General features: G+C 43.3%; 1 protein-coding gene across 1 annotated transcript; it reads left to right on the top strand.

The window, feature by feature from the left end:
• The first annotated feature begins 7,777 nt into the window (after window positions 1-7,777).
• On the top strand, window positions 7,778-19,781 carry zgpat (zinc finger, CCCH-type with G patch domain). The gene is made up of 7 exons (XM_021565682.3): window positions 7,778-7,949; window positions 8,472-9,121; window positions 10,381-10,514; window positions 14,318-14,482; window positions 17,334-17,456; window positions 18,031-18,472; window positions 18,872-19,781. The coding sequence occupies exons 2-7, from the start codon at window positions 8,523-8,525 to the stop codon at window positions 19,008-19,010; spliced, it is 1,602 nt and encodes a 533-aa protein (XP_021421357.3). The 5' UTR covers window positions 7,778-7,949; window positions 8,472-8,522; the 3' UTR covers window positions 19,011-19,781.
• The last annotated feature ends 2,672 nt before the right edge of the window (window positions 19,782-22,453 follow it).

Genomic DNA, 22,453 nt, shown 5'->3' with positions numbered 1-22,453 from the left:
GTCATGAAACCAGGTGGGCCTATCATTAAACAAGATAATCTTGATAGCGCACATTATCCTCACAATATACAAAAGTCTTAACCCACACAGTGACACAAACAGATACCCTCTTTCAATGGACTATTTCAGAAGCACAGATTTTATTCAATTACACCTGAGAGTCCTCACGACATGGACAATCTCTTGATATGCAACATTTTCTCTCGAGGGTTTCTAGACATGCAAGAGTGATTCACCCACTCACTGAAGGTCATGTAAATAACAATATACATACTTGTCAATAACCAACAATCAATTATTGTAAAATCTAATATTTGTTGTCTTGTCTTTAGTTTGCCCCTTGTTCATTAGTAGTAAAATATAAATTTGTTTTACTAAGTAGGAAGAACATTATTTTTGACAAAATGACCGGAAATAACTTCACCAAATCAGACCTGGGATTACTCATCACGAACTGGAAGAAGCTTTTTCCTTTAATGAGTCTGACAAGAAAGATATTATGCTCTCCCGGGAACAGGCCCAGATTCCTGTCATTGTGTGAAGAAAAGACGGAGGAAAAGAGGACGCAGATCAGTCTGCCTTTTGAAAATCCGTAGGCGAATGAGTAAACTCCCACTGCCATCAATTCTACTTGCTAACATGCAATCATTGGAAAATAAAATGGATGACCTACGATTACGATTATCCTACCACCCATTTTCAATGCACCGGGAAAACAGAGAAATACCGTCGAGGGTAAGACGAGGGGTGAGGGTGTGTCTTTTTGTCAATATCAGCTGTTGCGCAATGTATGATATTAAAGAAGTCTCGTGGTATTGCTCGCCTGAGGTAGAGTACCTTATGATAAGCTGTAGACCATACTATCTACCAAGAGAGTTCTCATCTTTATTATTCGTAGCCGTCTATTTACCACCACAGGCCGATGCTGGCACTAAGACCACACTCAAGCAACTCTATAAGGCCATAAGCAAACAGGAAAATGCTCATTCAGAAGTGGCGCTCCAATCTCAAAAGCACTCCACACTGCTCTTTTCCACCTGGACAAAAGGAACACCTATGTGAGAATGCTGTTTATTGACTACAGCTCAGTGTTCAACACCATAGTGCCCACGAAGCTCATCACTAAGCTAAGGACCCTGTGACTAAACACCTCCCTCTGCAACTGGACCCTGGACTTCCTGACAGGCCGCCCCCAGGTGATAAGGGTAGGTCACAACACATCCGCTACGCTGATCCTCAACACGGGGGCCCCTCAAGGGTGCGTGCTCAGTCCTCTCCTGTACTCCCTTTTCACTCATGACTATATGGCCAGGCATGACTCCAACACCACCATCAAGTTTGCCGATGACACAACAGTAGTAGGCCTGATCATTTACAATGATAAGACAGCCTTTAGGGAGGAGGTCAGAGACCTAGCTGTGTGGTGCCAGGACAACAACCTCTCCCTCAACGTAATCAAGGCAAATTAGAGGATTGTGGACTACAGGAAAAGGAGGTCCGAGCACGCCTCGATTCTCATCAACGGGGGTTTAGCTGAGCAGGTTGAGAGCTTCAAGTTCCTTGGTGTCCAGATCAACAACAAACTATCATGCACCAAACACACCAAGACAGTTGTGAAGAGGGCACGACAAAGCCTATTCCCCCTCAGGAGACTGAAAAGATTTGGCATGGGTCCTCAGATCCTCAAAAATTCTACAACTGCACCACTGAGAGAATCCTCACTGGTTGCATCAGTACCTGGTTTTTCAACTGCTCAGCCTCCAACTGCAAGGCACTAGAGAGGGTAGTGCATACGGCCAAGCTTCCTGCCAGCCAGGACCTCTATACCAGGCTGTGTCAGAGGAAGGCCCTAAAAATTGTCAGAGGCTCCAGCCACCCTAGTTTTAGACTGTTATCTCTGATACCGCACAGCAAGAGGTACCGGAACGCCAAGTCTAGGTCCAAAAGACTTCTTAACCAGTTCTACCCCCAAGCCAAAAGACTCCTGAACAGCTAATCAAATGGCTACCCAGACTATTTGCATTGCAATCAGAGCATACCGGACCTATTTTTATCTCCATATCCCCGCTTTCCTATCACAAGCTCTGAACCTTCTCACCTTCCGACCTTCGAGGCTAACGTCCCCTGAGTGCTAGCTGTCTAGAGCACAAAGGACTGTTGGCTTACGAGGCCCATCGAAAACATTCCGAAGCCACTAGCTAGCTAGCAGTTAGCTATCCTTTGCAAGCGGTCATCAGCTACCTTTATCCCGGACAACTCTCGCCAGTCTGTACAGTGCGACTCAAATCAGAGCTAGTCGGACTTATTCTTCTCCATATCTCCGGATTCCTACCGCAAGCTCTGAACCTATTTTTTTTATTTAATTTTTTTACATTTTTATTACGATAAAAAAAAAATCCACTTGGAATTATAGCAGCTAACGACCCCTGAATGCACAGCCGCTAATCTGCGGCCTGCTAGCTATCTAAAGCACATTGGACTGCTGGCTTAAGAGGCCCTTCTGACATATTTCTTCGGCCACTATACATATTTTGCCAATTGGCCTGATTTACCACACGGAGCCCTGCTGATCCATCCGCTGATGTAACTGCACGAGGGGGCCACAACAGACTTTCCTCCGTCGCGTCATCCCTCTAAGGCCTTTCTGTTAGCCTGCTAGCCCCATGCCCCTAGCTGCCTGAAGCCACACACTGGACTTGTATGATCACCCGGCTATGCATGCCTTTCCCTAACGTCACCATGCTGTGTCGATTGCTGTTCTGGTTTGTAACTATTGTTTTATTTCACTTTATTGCCTCTAGCACTGCTCAACACGCCTCGGCTAACAATTCAGTTCCACCTCCCACACACGCAGTGACATCACCTGGTTTAAATGCTATTTCTAGAGACAATATCTCTTTCATTATCACTATATGCACAGATTTACCCCCACTGTATTCACATCCTACTAAACCTTTGTCTGTACATTATGCCTTGAATATATTATACCGTGCCCAGCAATCTGCTCCTTTTACTCTCTGTTCTGAACGTACTAGGCGTCCAGTTCTATTAGCCTTTAGCCGTACCCTTATCCTACTCCTCCTATGTTCCTCTGGTGATGTAGAGGTTAATCCAGGCCCTGCAGTGTCTACCTCCACTCCCATCCCCCAGGCTCTCTCATTTGTTGACTTCTGCAACCTTGAAAGCCTTGGTTTCATGCATGTTAACATTAGAAGCCTCCTCCCTAAGTTTGTTTTCTTCAATGCTTTAGCACACTCCACCAATCCGGATTTCCTAGCCGTGTCTGAATTTCCATTCCTAACTATAACATTTTCCAACAAGATAGAACTGCCAAAGGGGGCGGTGTTGCAATTTACTGCAAAGATAACCTGCAGAGTTCTGTCTTACTATCCAGGTCTGTACACAAACTATTTGAGATTCTACTTCTAAAAATGAACCTTTCCAGAAACAAGTCTCTCACCGTTGCCGCTTGCTATAGACCACCCTCTGCCCCCAGCTGTGCCCTCGGCACCATATGTGATTTGATTGCCCCCCATCTATCTTCTGAGCTCGTGCTGCTAGGTGACCTAAACTGGGACATGCTTAACACCCCGGCCATCCTACAATCTAAGCTTGATGCCGTCCATCTCACACAACTTATCAATGAACCTACCAGATATAACCCCAAATCTGTAAACACGGGCACCCTCATAGATATCCTAACTAACTCACCCTCCAAATACACCTCTGCTGTTTTCAACCAAGATCTCAGCGATCACTGCCTCATTGCCTGCATCCGTAATGGGTCTGCGAGCAAACGACCACCCCTCATCACTGTCAAACCCTCCCTAAAGCACTTCTGCGAGCAGGGCTTTCTAATCGACCTGGCCGGGGTATCCTGGAATGACATTGACCTCATCCCGACAGTAGAGGATGCCTGGTTATTCTTTAAAAGTGCCTTCCTCACCATCTTAAATAGGCATGCCCCATTCAAAAAATGTAGAACCAGGAATAGATATAGCCCTTGGTTCACTCCAGACCTGTCTGCCCTTGACCAGCACAAAAACATACTGTGGCGTTCTGCATTAGCATCGAATAGCCCCCGCGATATGCAACTTTTCAGGGAAGTTAGGAACCAATATACACAGGCAGTTAGGAAAGCAAAGGCTAGCTTTTTTAAACAGAATTTTGCATCCTGCAGTACAAACTCAAAAAAGTTCTGAGACACTGTAAAGTCCATGGAGAATAAGAGCACCTCCTCCCAACTGCTCTGAGGCTAGGAAACACTGTTACAACCGACAAATCCACTATAATTGAGAATTTCAATAAGCATTTCTCTACGGCTGGCCATGCTTTCCACCTGGCTACCCCTACGCCGGTCAACAGCCCGGCACCCTCCACAGCAACCCGCCCAAGCCCCCACCATTTCTCCTTCACCCATATTCAGACAGCTGATGTTCTGAAAGAGCTGCAAAATCTGGACCCTACAAATCAGCCGGGCTAGACAATCTGGACCCTCTCTTTCTAAAATGATCTGCCGAAATTGTTGCAACCTCTATTACTAGCCTGTTCAACCTCTCTTTCGTATCGTCTGAGATTCCCAAAGATTGGAAAGCTGCCGCGGTCATCCCCCTCTTCAAATGGGGAGACACTCTAGACCCAAATTGCTACAGACCTATATCTATCCTACCCTGCATCTCTAAGGTCTTCGAAAGCCAAGTTAACAAACAGATTACTGACCATTTTGAATCACATCGTACCTTCTCCGCTATGCAATCTGGTTTCAGAGCTGGTCATGGGTGCACCTCAGCCACGCTCAAGGTCCATAACGATATCATAACCGCCATCGATAAGAGACATTACTGTGCAGCTGTATTCACCGAACTGGCCAAGGCTTTCGACTGTCAATCACCACATTCTTATTGGCAGACTCAACAGCCTTGGTTTCTCAAATGATTGCCTCGCCTGGTTCACCAACTACTTCTCTGATAGAGCTCAGTGTGTCAAATCTGAGGGCCTGTTGTCCGGACCTCTGGCAGTCTCTATGGGGGTGCCACAGGGTTCAATTGTCGGGCCAACTCTCTTCTCTGTATACATCAATGATGTCTTGCTTGCTCTTGCTGCTGGTGATTCTCTGATCCACCTCTACGCAGACGACACCATTCTGTATACTTCTGGCCCTTCTTTGGACACTGTGTTAACTAATCTCCAGACGAGCTTCAATGCCATACAACTCTCCTTCCGTGGCCTCCAACTGCTCTTAAACGCAAATAAAACTAAATGCATGCTATTCAACCGATCATTGCTGCACCTGCCCGCCCATCCAGCATCACTACTCTGGACTGCTCTGACTTAGAATACGTGGATAACAACAAATATCTAGGTGTCTGGCTAGACTGTAAACTCTCCTTCCAGACTCACATTAAGCATCTCCAATCAAAAATTAAATCTAGAATCAGCTTCCAATTTCGCAACTACGCTTCCTTCGCTCATGCTGCCAAACATACCCTTGTAAAACTGACCATCCTACCGCTCCTTGACTTCGGCGATGTCATCTATAAAATAGCCTCCAACACTCTACTCAGCAAACTGGATGTAGTCTATCACAGTGCCATCCGTTTTGCCACCAAAGCCCCATACACTACTCACCACTGCGACCTATACACTCTCGTTGGCTGGCCCTTGCTTCATACTCATTGCCAAACCCACTGGCTACAGGTTATCTACAAATCTCTGCTAGGTAAAGCCCTGCCCTATCTCAGCTCGCTGGTCACCATAGCAGCACCCACTCGTAGCACGCGCTCCAGCAGGTATATCTCACTGGTCACCCCCAAAGCCAATTCCTTCCTGTTCGCCTTTCCTTCCAGTTCTCTGCAGCCACTGCCTGGAACGAACTGCAAAAATCACTGAAGCAGGAGATTCCTATCTCCCTCACTAGCTTTAAGAACCAGCTGTCAGAGCAGCTCACAGATCACTGCACCTGTTCATAACCCATCTGTATACAGCCCATCTATCTACCTTATCCCCATACTGTATTTATTTATTATGCTCATTTTGCACCACAGTATCTCTACTTGCACATCCATCTTTTGCACATCTACCATTCCAGTGTTTAATTGCCATATTGTAATTACTTCTCGACCATGGCCTATTTATTGCCTTAACATATTTGACCTAATTTGCACTCACTGTATATAGACTTTGTTTTCTTTTTTTCTACTGTATGTTTTGTTCATTCCATGTCTAACTCTGTGTTGTTGTATGTGTCGAACTGATATGCTTTATCTTGGCCAGGTCGCAGTTGCAAATGAGAACTTGTTCTCAACTAGCTTACCTGGTTAAATAAAGGTGGAAAAAAAACTCTACATGTACATATTACCTCAATTACCTCAACTAACCGGTGCCCCCGCACATTGACTCTGTACCTGTACCCCTGTATACATCCTCTGTATACATCCTCGCTATTGATATTTTATTGCTGCTCTTTAAGTATTTGTTACTTTCATTTTAAATGTTTTATTTTGTACTTATCTATTTTTTACTTAACACTTATTTTTCTTAAAACTGCATTGTTGGTTAAGGGCTTGTAAGTAAGCATTTCACTCTAAGGTATTTTGTATTCGGCGCATGTGACAAATACAATTTGATTTGATTTGATTCTACTGAGATTGTGACAGCCGGTTAAATGGCATCCCTTGAGAAGGGAATATGTCAGGAGAAGTGTAGTATTAGCATAAGGAGATTCATAATTGGAATACGGAGGAGGAATGGAGTGAAAAAGAGAGACCGAGGAGGTCTTGAGAGAGGGAGGTAAAGGGTGAGCTTGAGTCGGTTAAAAATGGCAGAAAAAAGGGAGAGTTTGTTAAAGAAGAATGGTAGAAAGTGTAAGCAGAGTGAGCTGAAGACGAGGAGAAATGGTAGTGAATGAGGGTGAAGTATCGGAGGTGGTAGGTGTGGTAAAGTTCTCGGAGCCCGAGGCCTGCATCGAGGGTCAGGATAAAGATGAGTCTGTGACAGTATGAGTGAAGTTTTTGGAAAAAGTGGACCCTTGCCTTTTGGCTGATCTATTTGGGGTTTCAGGGTGGGTGAAAACAGAGTTGGGTGCTGTGGAATCAGTGAGGGTAACCAGAAGTGGTCTTGTGATAATTGTTTATGTTTTTGCTGGTTAGAGGGAGAAGGTGCTCCAACAGAAGAAAAAGATTCACAGTGTTTGTGATTCTCGTCGTTTGATGCGATGCAGACAGGGTGGCATGAGTGGTGAAATAGAAGAGTTATTATCTGTTCTTTTGACTTTTGATGTTGAGTCTTTGACCAACAAAGTGATGTTAGTATTTTTAAGTTATCCTTGACAAGCTTTTGTGCCGAATACATTACGTTGTTACAGGTGTCAAGCTTATGGGCATGTAGCAGCAGTGTGTAGGAAGGAGGTTCCTAGGTGTGAGAAGTGTGCAGAAAGGCATGAGACAAAGGAATGTGTAGCATTGGGGAAAGTAGTGCATTTACTAACGCACCCAAAGTATCACACAGTCTGAGAAACACTACTTTCTTTTGTCCATTTATTGATTTATTGCGCTACAGGAAATAGGGTCCTCATGATTGATCACACACACATTAGTTACACTTATCCATTATGTTGAAGCACTTTTTGAAACGGTCAAGATAGTTTAATATATGTATCTTGAAATAAAATCTGCTAAATGGAAGAAAACGTATTGTCAACCTATATAAATTGATATTTTCTGCCAATTCTTCACTGTTTAATGATTCCATAATAATACTTTCAAAATACTTGTATTTCGTGAAGACGCAGTGGGAAATGAATTACTTCCGGGTTACGTTTCATTCGCACGGACATCTTCGGCGGCCTGCTTGTAATTTCCTCTATTGTTGTTATGTGTTCTCTTGCAACATGACTTTAAAGTTCTCCCCCCAATAGGCATTTTTGTAGAAAAGGGGTTGAATGTCACGAAGTAAGTATAACGTTTATAATTGAATTGCTAGCCTGCTGGCTACTGGTACTTAACATCTAGATAGCATAAATTGTTAGCTAGATTATCATTGCATTAGCTAATTGTGTTGCTAAATAGCAGCATTATTTGTGATAGCTTCCTAATTGACGATTTGCCATTTACTTTGAATGTTATATGGCAAGGTAACCTTAGCTAGCTATCCCCCATGATTCATTTAGCTAACTAGCTAATTTAGTTAGCTAGGTAGACATATTCGCTAACTGAGGAACGCTCAACTCTTCTCCTAGCTATATCAGCTTTCGATATAAGAGAACGGAGTTCAGTGTTCTTCAGCTAATCGTTGTTGTCAGTATCACCGATGAGCTCATGTCATGGTGTTTTTATAGCTAAGCATGATAGCTAACTATTCTAGCCATAGCCTAGCAAGTAAGTTAGCTGATGGATGCACATCCAGACCTAGTTATGCAACATGTTAATGATGGACACAGACACACCTATTCATGAGCTTTTCTTGTGCCAAAGTCTCTTTAATAACTAGATGTTGACCAGTGGTTGCTGCCCACCCAGGCCAGTATGGACGAAGGAACCCTGGAGACAGCCATTACGGCCTACAGCGCCCAGCTGCAGCAGGTGGAAAGTGCCCTGTTGGCCGGCCTGGACCCCTCGCAGCAGGCTGACCTGCTAAAACTGAAAGAAGACCTCTCTCAGCTGATAGAACTCACAGAAGCTAGCCTAGTGTCGGTCAAGAAGAGTCGGCTCCTAGCCACTCTCGAAGAGGACGACGGGCTCCAGTCGCTAGCCACAGGCACACCAGCTAACGGTGGCTTGGACAATGAGTTTGCTGCCTTCTACTCGGAAGTGGGGGAGGTTTCCGGAAGTAGCTCAGACATGAGAGAGAGGGAAGATGAGAGAGAGGAGGAGGATGATGGCGAGGTGGAGGAGGATGGCGAGGTGGAGGGAGAGGTAGATGCGCTAAGTGGCACCAAAGTGCGAGCACCCTACCGCACCTCTTGGGGGACTTTGGAGTACCACAATGCAATGATTGTGGGGACAGAGAGTTGTGACAGAAATGAGGCCCAGGTGAGGGTGCTGTATGTCCATCCCACACAGAAGTCCATGAAGCCCTGCCCATTCTTCCTGGAGGACAAGTGTCGCTTCGCAGACAACTGCAGGTATAGGGTTTTATTAAGGGGTGAACATTTAAATGAAATTGTGATTCTTAACGTTAAGAAAAATCAGGAACCAAATTCAAATCGCGTTGCAGTTATCACAAAACATGTTCATTTCCATGTGATAGCCGAAGTAGACGATAGGCCTGGGAAATGTTATGTAATTGAAATAAAACCGGAGGGGACAGGCAAACTTTAGGCTACTTCGGTGAATTTGCGAGATGTGCATCACATTTTTTTCAGCCTGCCCCCTCCTCTCTTTCCTTTGCGCTGACTCGCCTGGGCCTTGTTCATTACGCCAATTATTTTTCAAAATGTTTCTTAAAACTCTAGTTTTAGTTGCAAACCGGAACGTTACGTTTTGCAACTGTTTGGACTAATGATTACACCCCTGCTCTTTCTCTTCACTGATGATGCGAGAGTGTTCAGTTTTTGCTCAATTGCGTGTAGAATATCCTACCCTATTCACTGATGGTAGTCCCTGTTTTACTGATGTTTCAAGACATTGCAAGCCCAGAAATTGAGATGGATGGGCGTAGTGCCCCCCCCTCTTACTGTCCCTCGCTATGAAAGATATGAATGTTCTCGGAAGTACAGCAACTAATCAGTTTCCTCCCTTCCAAAAATACTCAATCTAAGGAATCTTGACACTCAGAAATGATTTTGGAGTCCACTCTCCACCACTATGTCGTCATCATTAACAATTGGAAAAATGGCAGAAAGGCAAGCGACAGCAGCGAAGTCCTGAATGGCAATACTTTAAGAAGTTAAATGAGAAGGAAATGCTAACTTTGAGAGGTAGAATTGAGGTTCAGGTGCAATGCTTAACCATCTGAAAGGGACGCACCGTGAGACCTAAACTGTTGCTGGCTCAGCGCAGCTGCATTGTTAATTCACATCAAATTGTATACGTTTTTCTTATCGTTTTAACGGAAAACCTATCTATGATCTCACACGGATATCTTTTTACAGGGTTGGAAGGAAAGCAGAACACACATTTCCTTTGTAACTGATGAAGTAATAACATTATTGTTTTGTCATTCAAATTATAACGTTACCCCCTTATTTTTCCTCAACCCCCACGTGATTTTACACTTAATTTTAACTGCCATAAAATGTTTGAAGTGTTGAGCTTTCATGCAGTACATTATTTTCGGTTCAATTGAAACCCTTTTCGACTACTCTCCCCAATGTTATTTTGCCTGGCTATGATACGCCGTCTCAGTAAGGACCCTCGTCTGACCCCTGTTCTGGTGCTGTAGGTTCTCCCATGGCGAGGTGGTGTATGTGTCAGAGCTCAGAGAGTTCCTGGAGTCGAACCTCACTAACCTTCAAGAGGGCTCCTCCTGCTTGGCCAGGCAAGACGACGGCATCTGGTACTCGGGCAAAATAACAGGTGTGTCACTGACTGTCCATCACCTACAGCAGGGGTACTCAACTACTATTTGAGGAGGTCCGGTCACACGCTTTCTATGTGACAAATGTCTGGATGGATATTGTCATTTATCGGCATAGGAACAAACACCTACCTTGCAACCTATGCAACCCCAAACTGTTTGCACCCCTCTTGTTGGCCGAGAGAGAGTGTTGCAATTTTTTAAAGATAATTTCCCGCAATTCTACACATTTTGCCATGTCTTATGTGTGTTCATATCAATCAATCAATTGTATTATAAAGCCCTTTTTACATCCACAGATGTCACAAAGTACCTTATACAGAACCCAGCCTAAAACCCCAAAGAGCAAGCAATGCAGACGTAGTCACACGATGGCTAGGAAAAACTTCTCATAGCAGAGAGAGAGGGGGAGTGGACAACCACAGGTCTGGGACAAGGTAGCATTTGATGAACAGGTCAGGGTTCCATAGCCACAGGCAGAACAGCAGAAACTGGAGCAGCAGCACGACAAGGTATGATACCTGAGGGACTAAACAAAATCAATGGGGGTCAGGGCTCCTGGCCATGATAACTGCAACATTGACACTGAACAAAAAAATTGAACCGCAATATGCAACAATTTCAGCGATTTTACTGCGTTCGTTCATACAAGGAAATCAGTCAATTTAAATTAATTAATTTGGCCCTAATCTATGGATTTCACATGACTGGGAATACAGATATGCATCTGTTGGTCAAAGATACCTTAAAAAAAGTAGGGGTGGGGATCAGAAAACAGTGTGACCACCATTTGCCTCGTGCAGCGTGACACATCTCCTTGTCATAGAGTTGATCAGTTTGTTGATTGTGGCTTCTCGAATGTTGTCCCACTCCTCTTCCATGGCTGTACAAAGTTGCGGGTCCTGGAACTCACTGACAGACACGGCGATCTAGAGCATCCCAAACATGCTCAATAGGTGACCATGGAAGAACTGGGACATTTTCATCTTTCAGGAATTGTGTACAGATCCTTACGACCTGGGGCCATGCATTATCATGATAATGGTGGTGGATGAATGGCACAACAATGGGCAGGCCACAGGATCTCATCACTATATCTCTGTGCATTGAAATTGCTATCGATAAAATGCAATTGGGTTCATTGTCCGTATCTTATGCCTGCCCATATCATAACCCCATGCGCTTGTGAGGCCAGTTGGACATACTGCCAAGTTCTCTATAATTATGTTGGTAGAGAAATTCTCAGGCAACAGCTCTGGTGGACATTCATGCAGTCAGCATGCCAATTGCACGCTCCCTCAACTTGATACATCTGTGGCATTGTGTTGTGTGACACAACTGCACATTTTAGTGGCCTTTTTATGGTCCCCAGCACAAGGTGCACCTGTGTAATGATCATGCTGTTTAATTAGCTTATTGATATTCCACACTTGTCAGGTAAATGGATTATCTTGGCAAAGGAGAAATGCTCACTAACAGGGACGTAAACAAATTTCGGCACAATTTGAGAGAAATAAAAAAATTGTGCGTATGGTACATTTCTGGTGTCTTTTATTTCAGCTCTAACATGTTGAGTTTATTTTTTTGTTCAGTGCCTTCAGAAAGTATTCATACCCCTTGACTTGTTCCACATTTTGTTGTTACAGCCTGAATTCAATATGGATTAAATATATATTTTTACCTCACACAATGCCACATAATGACAAAGTGAACATGTTTTTGTATTTTTTTTTTTCTCCAAATGTATTGAAAATAAAAGGCAGATGTAATTTACAATTACTCACAGCTCTCCAAATTGAGCTCAGGTTCATCCAATTTCCTTTGATCATTCTTGATGTGTTGCTGCAACTTGATTGGAGACCACCTGTGGCCAATTAAATTGTTTGGACATGATTTTGAAAGAAACATACCTGTCTGTATAAGGTCCCACAGCTGACAGTGCATGTCAGAGCAGAAACTACAAGGAACTGTTTGTATATCTCTGAGATAAAATTGTGTTGAGACATATCTGGGGAGGGTATAAAACCATTTCTAGAGTAATGAAAATGTCCAAGAGCACACTTGTCTCCGTCATTAGGAAATGTCAAAAAAATTATGGAACTGGCCAAACTGAACAACCGGGCAAGAAGGACCTTGGTCAGGGAGGTGACCATGAACCCAATGACCACTGACAGAACTACAGAGTTCCTTGGCTGAGATGAGACAACCTGCCTAAAGGACCATAGTCTCTACAGCATTTCACCAATCTGAGCTTTATGGAAGTGCTGTTTTCGTCTCACTCGCTCACGCTCTCTCTCACCTGCTGTTTCGACCTCTGAATGCTCGGCTATGAAAAGCTAACTGACATTTACTCCTGAGGTGCTGACCTCTGTTGCAACCCCTGTGATTATAAATGACAAGCAGGGTCAAAATAATAAACGTTTGAACATCTTGAAGAACAATCTGGCCTTAATGTCCTGTACTCATATCTTCCCCCAGCACAGCCAAAAGAGGACTGGCCACCCCTCAGAGCCTGGTTTCTTCCTAGGTTCCGGCCTTTTCTGGGAAGTTTTTCCTAGCCACTGTGTTTCTACAGCTGTGTTGCCTGCTCTTTTGGGTTTTAGGCTGGGTTCTGTACAGCACTGTGAGACCTGATGAGGTGGTAAGGGCTTTCTAAATATATTTGATTTGATAAGTGGCCATATGGAAGCAAGTCCTGAGAAAAATACGCATGACTGGAGTTTGCCAAAAGGCACGTGAAAGACAGAGCACAAGGCAAAAGTTTCTGTGGATAGATTAAACAAAAATTGAATTATTTGGCCTGAATGCAAAGCACTATGTCTGGAGAAAACCAAGCACAGCTCATCACCCATCTAGCACCATCCCTACTGTGAAGCATGGGTGCAGTAGCATCATGCTATAAAGATGCTTTTCAGTGGCAGGGACTGTGAGACTGTTGAGGATAGGGAACAATGAATGGAGCCAAGTACAAGCAAATCCTTGACGAGAACCTAATCCAGAGTGCAAACGACCTTAGACTGGGGTAAAAATGTACATTCCAACAGGACAATGACCCCAAGCATACAGCTAAAGCAACGCTGGAATGGCTTCAGAACCAGAATGTGTAAGTTCTTGAGTGGCCCAGCCAAAGCCCAGACTTGAATCCCATTGAAAATGTGTGGAAAGACTTGAATGCTGTTCACCACCGCTCCCCGTCCAATTTAAGAGCTTAAGAAAATCTGCAAAGAAGAATGGGAAATCCCCAAATCCAGTTGTGCAAAGCTGATACTGACAAGCCAAAAGCTGTAATGGCAGACAAAGGTGCTTCTAAAAAGTTTTGACTCGGGTGTGAATACTTGTGTAAATTATTTATTTATTTCATTTTGAATGAATTTGCTAACATAAAAAATAAAATAAAAACAAACACTGTCATTTTGTGTGTGTAGATAGGTGATCCTTTTTGAATTCAGGTTGTAATACAACAACTTGGAATAAGTCAAGGAGTATGAGTACTTTCTGAAGGCACTGTTTCTTATTTTGTAAGTCATGCCCAGCGATCTATATTGACCCTGTTCTGGGTCCAGATCTGGACTGTGGCCCACCTGTTGAGTATGGCTGACATACAGCATAACAAGCATTGCCTTTCTCAAACCCATTCAATTTTACCCACTACTAGAGATGTAGCCTATTGAGTCCCAAATTAGTTACATCATGTTGGGTGTCATGTCAATGTTTTGTAGTAGACAAGATTAACATCTGATCAGCTCAGATTACTGTGTTCCACTAACCAAGGTGATTGAAATGCTCTTGTCTGTCTGAGTAGACATCGACAATGATTTCTACACGGTGAAGTTCGACTCGGCCTTGCTGAAGAACGTCATGGTGGAGGCTGACGGGGTCATCCCACCGTTGAGAGAAGATGACCTGCCCTCCTGCTCTGACTCGGAGGATGATGACAACGGAGAGGGTGAAGCAGCGTTCCCCATAGGTAGGTACCTTTTTCAACAATTTGTAGACCATATTCACTGAACAAAAATATAAACGCAACTTGCAAAAATGTCAAAGTTTTTACTGAGTAAAAGTTCATATAAGGAAATCAGTCAGTTTAAATACATGAATTAGGCCCTAATCTATGGATTTCACATGACTGAGAATACAGATATACATTTTTTGGTCACAGATGCCTTTTAAAAAATGTAGGGGAGTGGATCAGCAAACCAGTCAGTATCTGGTGTTACCCCCATTTGCCTCATGCAGCGTGACACATCTCCTTCACATAGAGTTGATCAGGCTGTTGATTGTGGAATGTTGTCCCACTCCTCTTCAATGTCTGTGTGAAGTTGCTGGATATGGAACTGGAACACATTGTCGTACACGTCAATCCAGAGCATCCCAAACATGCTCAAAGAGTGATATGTCTGGTGATTATGCAGGCCGTGAATGAATTGGGGCATTTTCAGCCTCCAGTAATTGTGTACAGATCCTTCTGAAACATGAGGTGATGGTGGCGGATGAATGGCACGACAATGGGCCTCAGGATCTCGTCAAGGTATCTTTGAGCATTCAAATTGCTATCGATAAAATGCAATTGCGTTCATTGTCCGTAGCTTATGTCTGCCCATACCATAACCCAACCGCCACCATGGGGCACTCTGTTCACAACATTGACATCAGCAAACCGCTCCCCCACACGACGCCATACATGCAGTCTGCCATCTTGCCGGTACAGTTGAAAAGTATGAAGAACACACTTCTCCAGCGTACCAATGGCCATCAAAGGTGAGCATTTGTCCGCTGAAGTCGGTTACAACGGTGAACTGCAGTCAAGTCAAGACCCTGGTGAGGACGACGAGCACTCAGTTGAGCTTCCCTGAGAAGGTTTCTGGCAGTCTGTGCCCACAGTTTCATCAGCTGTCCGGGTGAATGGTTTCAGATGATCCCTCGGGTGGAGGTCTGCTGTTGTTACAAATGGAGCCGGAGGGTGTGGCTGCCGTAAACTGGATGAGCTCCGTTTGAGACTGTCCTACTGACGGGACATTAAAAACAAATCTCTTATGTTTCAACGAGTCGTGGCTGAACGAGGAAATGGATAATATACAGTTGGCTGGGTTTTCCGTGCATCGGAAAGACGGAACAGCAACCTCTGGTAAGGGGTGGTGGTCTGTGTCTATTTGTCTACAAGAGCTAGTGTGCGATCTCTAATATTAAAGAAGTGTTGCGGTTTTGCTCGCCTGAGGTAGAGTACCTCATGATAAGCTGTAGACCACACTATTCACCTAGAGAATGTATCTATTTTTAGTATGTCTATTTGCCACCACAAACTGATGCAGGCACTAAGGCCATAAGCAAACGAGAATGCTCACCCAGAAGCGGCGCTCCTAGTGGCCGGGGACTTTAATGCCTGAACTTAATCTGTTTTACCTCATTTTGACCAGCATGTCACTTGCAAACACGGGGGTTATAAAAATAAAAAAAAACTATACCCCCTTTACTCCACTCACAGAGACGCGTACAAAGCTCCCCCCCCCCCCCACCCCCCCATTTGGCAAATTCTATCCTCCTGCTTAAAAGCAAGAACTACAGCAGGAAGTACCAGTGACTCGCTCAATGCAGAAGTGGTCTGATGCTCAGTTACAGTACTGGTTTGCTAGCACAGACTGGAATATGTTCCAGGATTCATCCAATGGCATTGAGGAGTACACCACATCAGTCACCTGTTTCATCAATTAGTGCGGTGACTGAACGTACAGTTGAAGTCAGAAGTTTACATACACCTTAGCCAAATACATTTAAACAAATTGTTTAACAATTCCTGACATTTAATCCAAGTAAAAATTCCCTGTCTTATGTCAGTTAGGATCACCACTTTATTTTAAGAATGTGAAATGTCACAATAGTAGATTTTTTTAAATTTCTTTCATCACATTCCCAGTGGGTCAGAAGTTTACATACACTCAATTAGTATTTGGTAGCATTGCCTTTAAATTGTTTAACTTGGGTCAAACGTTCCGGGTAGCCTTCTACAAGCTTCCCACAATAAGTTGGGTGAATTTTGGCCCATTTTCTCCTGCCAGAGCTGGTGTAACGGAGTCAGGTTTGTAGGCCTCCTTGCTCGCATACCTAAGAATTTTTACTAGGATTAAAAGCCAGGAATTGTGAAAAACTGAGTTTAAATGTATTTGGCAAAGGTGTATGTAAACTTCTGACTTCATCTGTATGTTCAGTATGAATAGACTCCGGATTCTGTTTCTATGGTGTAGACCCAGCTTTGTCTTGAGGATTTCCATGTAATGGTATGCAGCTACCTTAAAGACATTGTTATGGATGACTCTACCCCAGCATGGCCAGAAATTATTTTGGTTATAACAGATTGTTTTGACAAATCTCACAAAATAACTTTGTTGGAAGGTTGGAGGTTTAAAATGATTTTTACATTTGTGTCAATTTTTTTTGGGGGGGGGGGCGGGCATGATGAAAGTGTCAATTTTAGGCCCTTTTGAGAGCTATACATGCCCCCCTCATTGTACTCCAAGGTGGTGTTTGTATCATGTACGGTTCACGGATCAAAGAAATGGCCTAAACGTTTCGATAAACAATCTGAGATGACAAAAATATTTTGGGGCATGCTGGCATGGAATCGACCCTAATGTAGAAATAGAGGATGTTATTGATTTGTAATTTGCTTCCCATTTTAATCTATGTTTTTCCTTTCGCTCTAACCACAAACATTAGTGGATAACATGACACCTACTTACACAGTAACTTGGCTGAATGTTTCTTTGTACAGATGCCCTGCATGTAGCTAAAGTATTGAGTTTGTCTTCTCATTGACCCATCAGTTTTAACCCAAGAGGAGGATTGGGCGCCGTCGGGAAGTTCTTCTGCCTTTGGTGGCTGGGAGGCACACACAAGAGGCATAGGCTCCAAGCTCATGCTCAAAATGGGATACGAATATGGGAAAGGTAAACACAAGTGATTATCAGTCAACAAACATGGAGACAATGCAGATAAGTAATACTTTACTGTAAAACACAATGTAATGAAAAATGTTGTGCTACTCTAAAATCAAATTCATATTGCCTTGTGGCATATATTTTCTGGGAATGAAATTGTCAATTTAAAAGGTTAGTTCACAGTCAAGGATTAGTGAAACACTCTGGCACATAGGTGCAGCAACAGTCTCCACTTCTGTCAGTCAGTCTCGGGTCATCTTCTTCACCATGCCCCAGCTCTGCTGGTGTTGATGGAGCTCAGTCTTGATTGTTCTCTGCAATGTTGTTTTGGGCCTCTCCCTCTTACGTCTCCCCCTAGATTTGTGAAATGTGTGGATTAGTAAAAGCAATGTCCCATACAACTTGTACTGTAAGTTTAAAGCAATTTTACTGTGGTCATTTCAAGTTGACACCCTAAAATCCACTTTAAAGCATCACACAAATGGCCATTGTTTTAGGCTTTCAGTTTAATTGCTTTTCGAGATACAAGCCACAATTTGCCGCTCCCAGCAAGCCCATAGTAGATGCGTCTGTGCCTCTACAGGTCTGGGTAAAACGTCAGAGGGTCGGGTGGAGCCAGTGCTGGCGGTGGTCCTGCCCAAAGGTAAATCTCTGGACCAGTGTGCTGAGCTCACTGGGAGGAAGACACAGAGCAAAGTGGCCAAAGGCAAAGATGGGCAGAAGGTGAGCCGCAATAAGAGAACGAGAAAGGCTCGTGCACATAACACTGGTGGGTGCCACAACGTCTTTGACTTCCTGAACCGCAAGCTGGGCAACGGGGACGCCAACCCTGAGGCAGGAGGCACTTGTGGCCCTCCTCCCTCACATACTCCATCGTCTCAAGGGGCCGGAGTGGAGGCTTACAAGGGGGGGAAGAGCACCAAGAGAAACCTGAACGTGAAGCTGTTCCAGGCGGCAGAGAGGGTGACCCAGACGGAGAGGGAGATCCAGAGACTCACAGAGTCCCTGAGCCGACGGACTGGGAGGTAAGGAAAGGAGGGACCCTGGGAACTCAACTAACCTCGCCTCTCATATCATAAGATGGATGCCCAACAGCCATACAGGAGCACTTCACCGGCCATCAGATGTGAATGGCAGTATACTGTAGTTGTTAAACAATGTTGTCTAAACTCATGTCAATGATAGTTTGATCTTTGCTGACTAGTGATGGGTTTAGGATTTGCAGCAAATCACAAATCTAGTAGGTCCCTATTCTCCCAATGCAGCCTCTCCCTCTCTTAGATCTCTTTAGTTTTCTTCCTCTGTAGCAACTTTGCTTCTGTAGATGAACTTCTACAGTGTAAGTCTGTAAAGCAACCCCCCCCCCCCCCCCCCCATGTCTATGTAGATCTTATTAAACCACTGTTCCCTCTGTGTCCCCACAGGGATTCTTCCATGGTGACTCACCTGGAAGAGAAGCTGTCTGCAGCCCGCAGCCTGCTGGTCCAGCAGAAGGCCCAGGAGCTCTCGGCCCAGAGGGAGAACAGGAAGGCTGACACTCACAAGAAAATGACAGAGTTTTGACCACACAGTCCTCCAGTGAGGACAATTTTTGTCAACTGAGAGAGGTGCCTCCTTAAGCTTATTTCATCCATTTGACTCCAAAGACTTTGGATTGTCTTAAGGCCTCTGGTTGTTGGACTTTTGCATTTTTTTGGACTCGTCAACTGGCTCCATGCATGAGTTATTTCTGTTAATATCGGTCCTTTTCTGTTTATGAAATGTCGACATGGGTTGCAGTGGTGGAGATTTTAAGTGTTGGTCAGTTGCTGATGACCCTCTTGTTGTTAAAGGATGAGCCATGACACACTTGGATTAGCTGTTTATCATGGATGAGACGGCTACATATAAGTGGATATGACAGATTTTGGTTTTAGGTCCATAATTCTCTTATGTTGTTTTTCAAGTTGGGGCGGCTGGTAGCCTAGTGGTTAGAGTGTTGGGCCAGTAACCGAAAGGTTGCTAGGTTGAATCCCCGAGCTGACAAGGTAAACATCTGTCATTCTGCCTCTGAACAAAACAGTTAACCCACTGTTCCTAGGCCGTCATTGTAAATATGAATTTGTTCTTAACTGACTTGCCGAGTTAAATTAAGGTTAAATCAAATAAAAAGTCCCACCAATGTAACTAACCATTTTCTTATGTTATATAGTTTGGAGTGGACAGCTTTCTTTAAATAAATGTTTTTATTATTTTGCCAATGTTTTCAGAACTCACTGTACATTTTCCATTCTTTGTAAATATAAACCTCATGCATAACCTAAGGGTGATATAAAAAAAATGTATCCCAAGAAATGCTTGTGTGTTCATATTGTTATTCTTATGGCACCTTTGACAGGTTTGTCAGAAGAAATTTGAATTATTTAGAACAGATGCCGGTGCCAGCATTGATCTCTCGCCCACCTCAGATTTTTGACTGACTTGGGGATTGAAACCTTGACTTCAGAGACCTTTCGAGTGTTAAAATCCTCAGCAATCTACATACCATACCCCATAATGACCGCTCCGAGACAGGATTGTGTCGAGGCTCAGATCTGGGGAAGGGTACCAAAACATTTCTGCCGCATTGAAGGTCCCCAAGAACACAGTGGCCTCCATCATTATTAAATGGAAGAGCTCTTCCTATAGGTGGCCGCCTGGCCAAACTGAGCAATCGAGAAGGGCCTTGGTCAGGGAGGTGACCAGGAACTTGATGGTCACTCTGACATAGCTTTAGAGTTCTTCTGCGGAGATAGGAGAACCTTCCAGAAGGACAATCATCTCTGCAACACTTCACCAATCAGGCCTTTACGGTAAAGTGGCCAGACGGATACCAATCCTCAGTAAAAGGCACATGACAGCCCGCTTGGAGTTGCCAAAAGGCACCTAAAGACTCTCAGACCATGAGAAGCAAGATTCTCAGGTCTGATGAAATCAAGATTGAACACTTTGTCCTGAATGTGTCCATGTGTCACTTCTGGAGGAAACCTGGCACAATCCTCATGATAAATCATGGTGGTGGCAGCATGCTATAAAAACACCCGTTTTTCAGCAGGCAGGGACTGGGAGACTAGTCAGGATTGAGGGAAAGATTAACAGAGCAAAGTACAGAGAGATCCTTGTTGAAAACCTGCTCCAGAGCTCTCAGGACCTCAGACTGGGGCGAAGGTTCACCTTCCAACAGGACAACGCAGGAGTGGCTTCGAGACAAGTCTCTGAATGTCCTTGAGTGGCCAAGCCAGAGCCCAGACTTGAACCCAATCGAACATCTCTGGAGAGACCTGAAAATAGCTGTGCAGCAATGCTCCCCATCCAACCTGACAGAGATTGAGAATACAGGTGTGCCAAGCTTGTATACTTATGTAAATGTGAATGTTTAAAAAATATATATATATATAAATGAGCAAAAATGTCTAAATTCTTCTTTTTGCTTTGTCATTGAGTATTGTGTGTAGATGAATGGTGAAAAACTATTTAATCCATTTTAGAATAAGGCTGTAACCTACCAAATTGTGGGAAAAGTCAAGGGGTCTGAATTCTATCTGAAAGCACTGTAGCTCTGGTGACAACTGATTTGACTGGATTTAATTGCTTGAAGGTGATGAATGGGAACGGGGCTGTAAGTAGCCCAGCAGATAATTGACTGCAACGAAGCTCACTGCATTTGTTCAGGTGTTTTGAGTTAGAACATTGCGCTGGTTTCACAGATATACTCTTGTACCCAGTATCTATTAGTCTAATCAGATTCAACTCAATAACGTCAGACACATTTAACTGATATTCTTAATCACTTATCAAAGCGTTTGAAAATCAAGATGGAAGAAAAATCGCAACATTTATTAACAGTGAAGGTCTGTTCTTTCCTCAAAGATTAATTAAATAACCTGACATTTAGTGGTAATTAAGTTATTTAGTCTTATTGCTTTTTGTGTTTCCATCAATTTAAATATCACAGTGCAAACCAACGAAGAGAAGATTGATAATATCACACTTTTAAAAAGACATTGATAATTTAAAATAGCATGAGCATTTACTATTTCAATTATGCAGAACATAGTCTTACTCAAATGCTATATGTGTCTTTTCTGGTAATGGAAATTAACATTTTGCTTTCATCAAGACCATCATTATTCCATCAAGAAATCACATTCTACCCTATATTGTGTATCAACAGCAAAAAATAAATAATTATTTTATTATTTCAGTCAGCAGAAGTACCCTGAAAGACAATGTGCGTTTCCATTTCGTGTTTAATGGCTGTTTTTTTTCTGTCTGTGTTTTTCTATACAAAGATCAATGCTAGTTCCTGTGCTGAGGCAGTGGAAATGCAGTCGTTGTACTTAGGTCAGGTTTGAGGTCATCTGTCCAGGCCTTCAGGTGTAACATTAGATACTATCATTGATGTCCAACAGCAGGGGGCTTTGAAAAAATAAATCTAACTTATTCATTCTGTCTGCAGTTTGGTATGGAAGAGTTGTCTATTCAAAAGTCACGAATCTAAAGGTATCAAAGATGTTTCTTGTGTTTAATTGATGTACATGGACTGTTTAGACTGAAATAAACAAATTGGCAACTTTAAAACAATTTATTTTCTTTAAATAGAAGTCTAATAAATCCAATGTTAGAATTTGAATATAACTAATTTCTGTAATGATAACACAAATAAGTCTCAAAGTAATGTGACATATCAGCTATATATGAAAACATCACACAAGCATACAGTTGAATAAAAATCTAAATGCACTCCAGAGTTTTGCATTTTGTTTTGTGGATGAACATTTGAGCAGCACGATGAACTCCATACAATTCACAGTACAGTATTACCTGAACAGATGGCTTGTGCGTTTCAGCACCAGTGGTACTTCTAGCACTACGTTGGTACTTCTATCACTGTTGTTTTTTGTATGACAGAGTACTATGGACATACAGGCTTTGATAAGGCTACTGGTAACCCGTAATGTGTTCATCAAATTCACAGTGGTTTCAAA

Source organism: Oncorhynchus mykiss, chromosome 16, assembly GCF_057628025.1.
Source record: "Oncorhynchus mykiss isolate SJ-2025 chromosome 16, ASM5762802v1, whole genome shotgun sequence".
Lineage (NCBI taxonomy): Eukaryota > Metazoa > Chordata > Actinopteri > Salmoniformes > Salmonidae > Oncorhynchus > Oncorhynchus mykiss.
The sequence above is the reverse complement of the archived record's forward strand: the minus strand, read 5'-3'. Positions and strand labels throughout refer to the sequence as shown.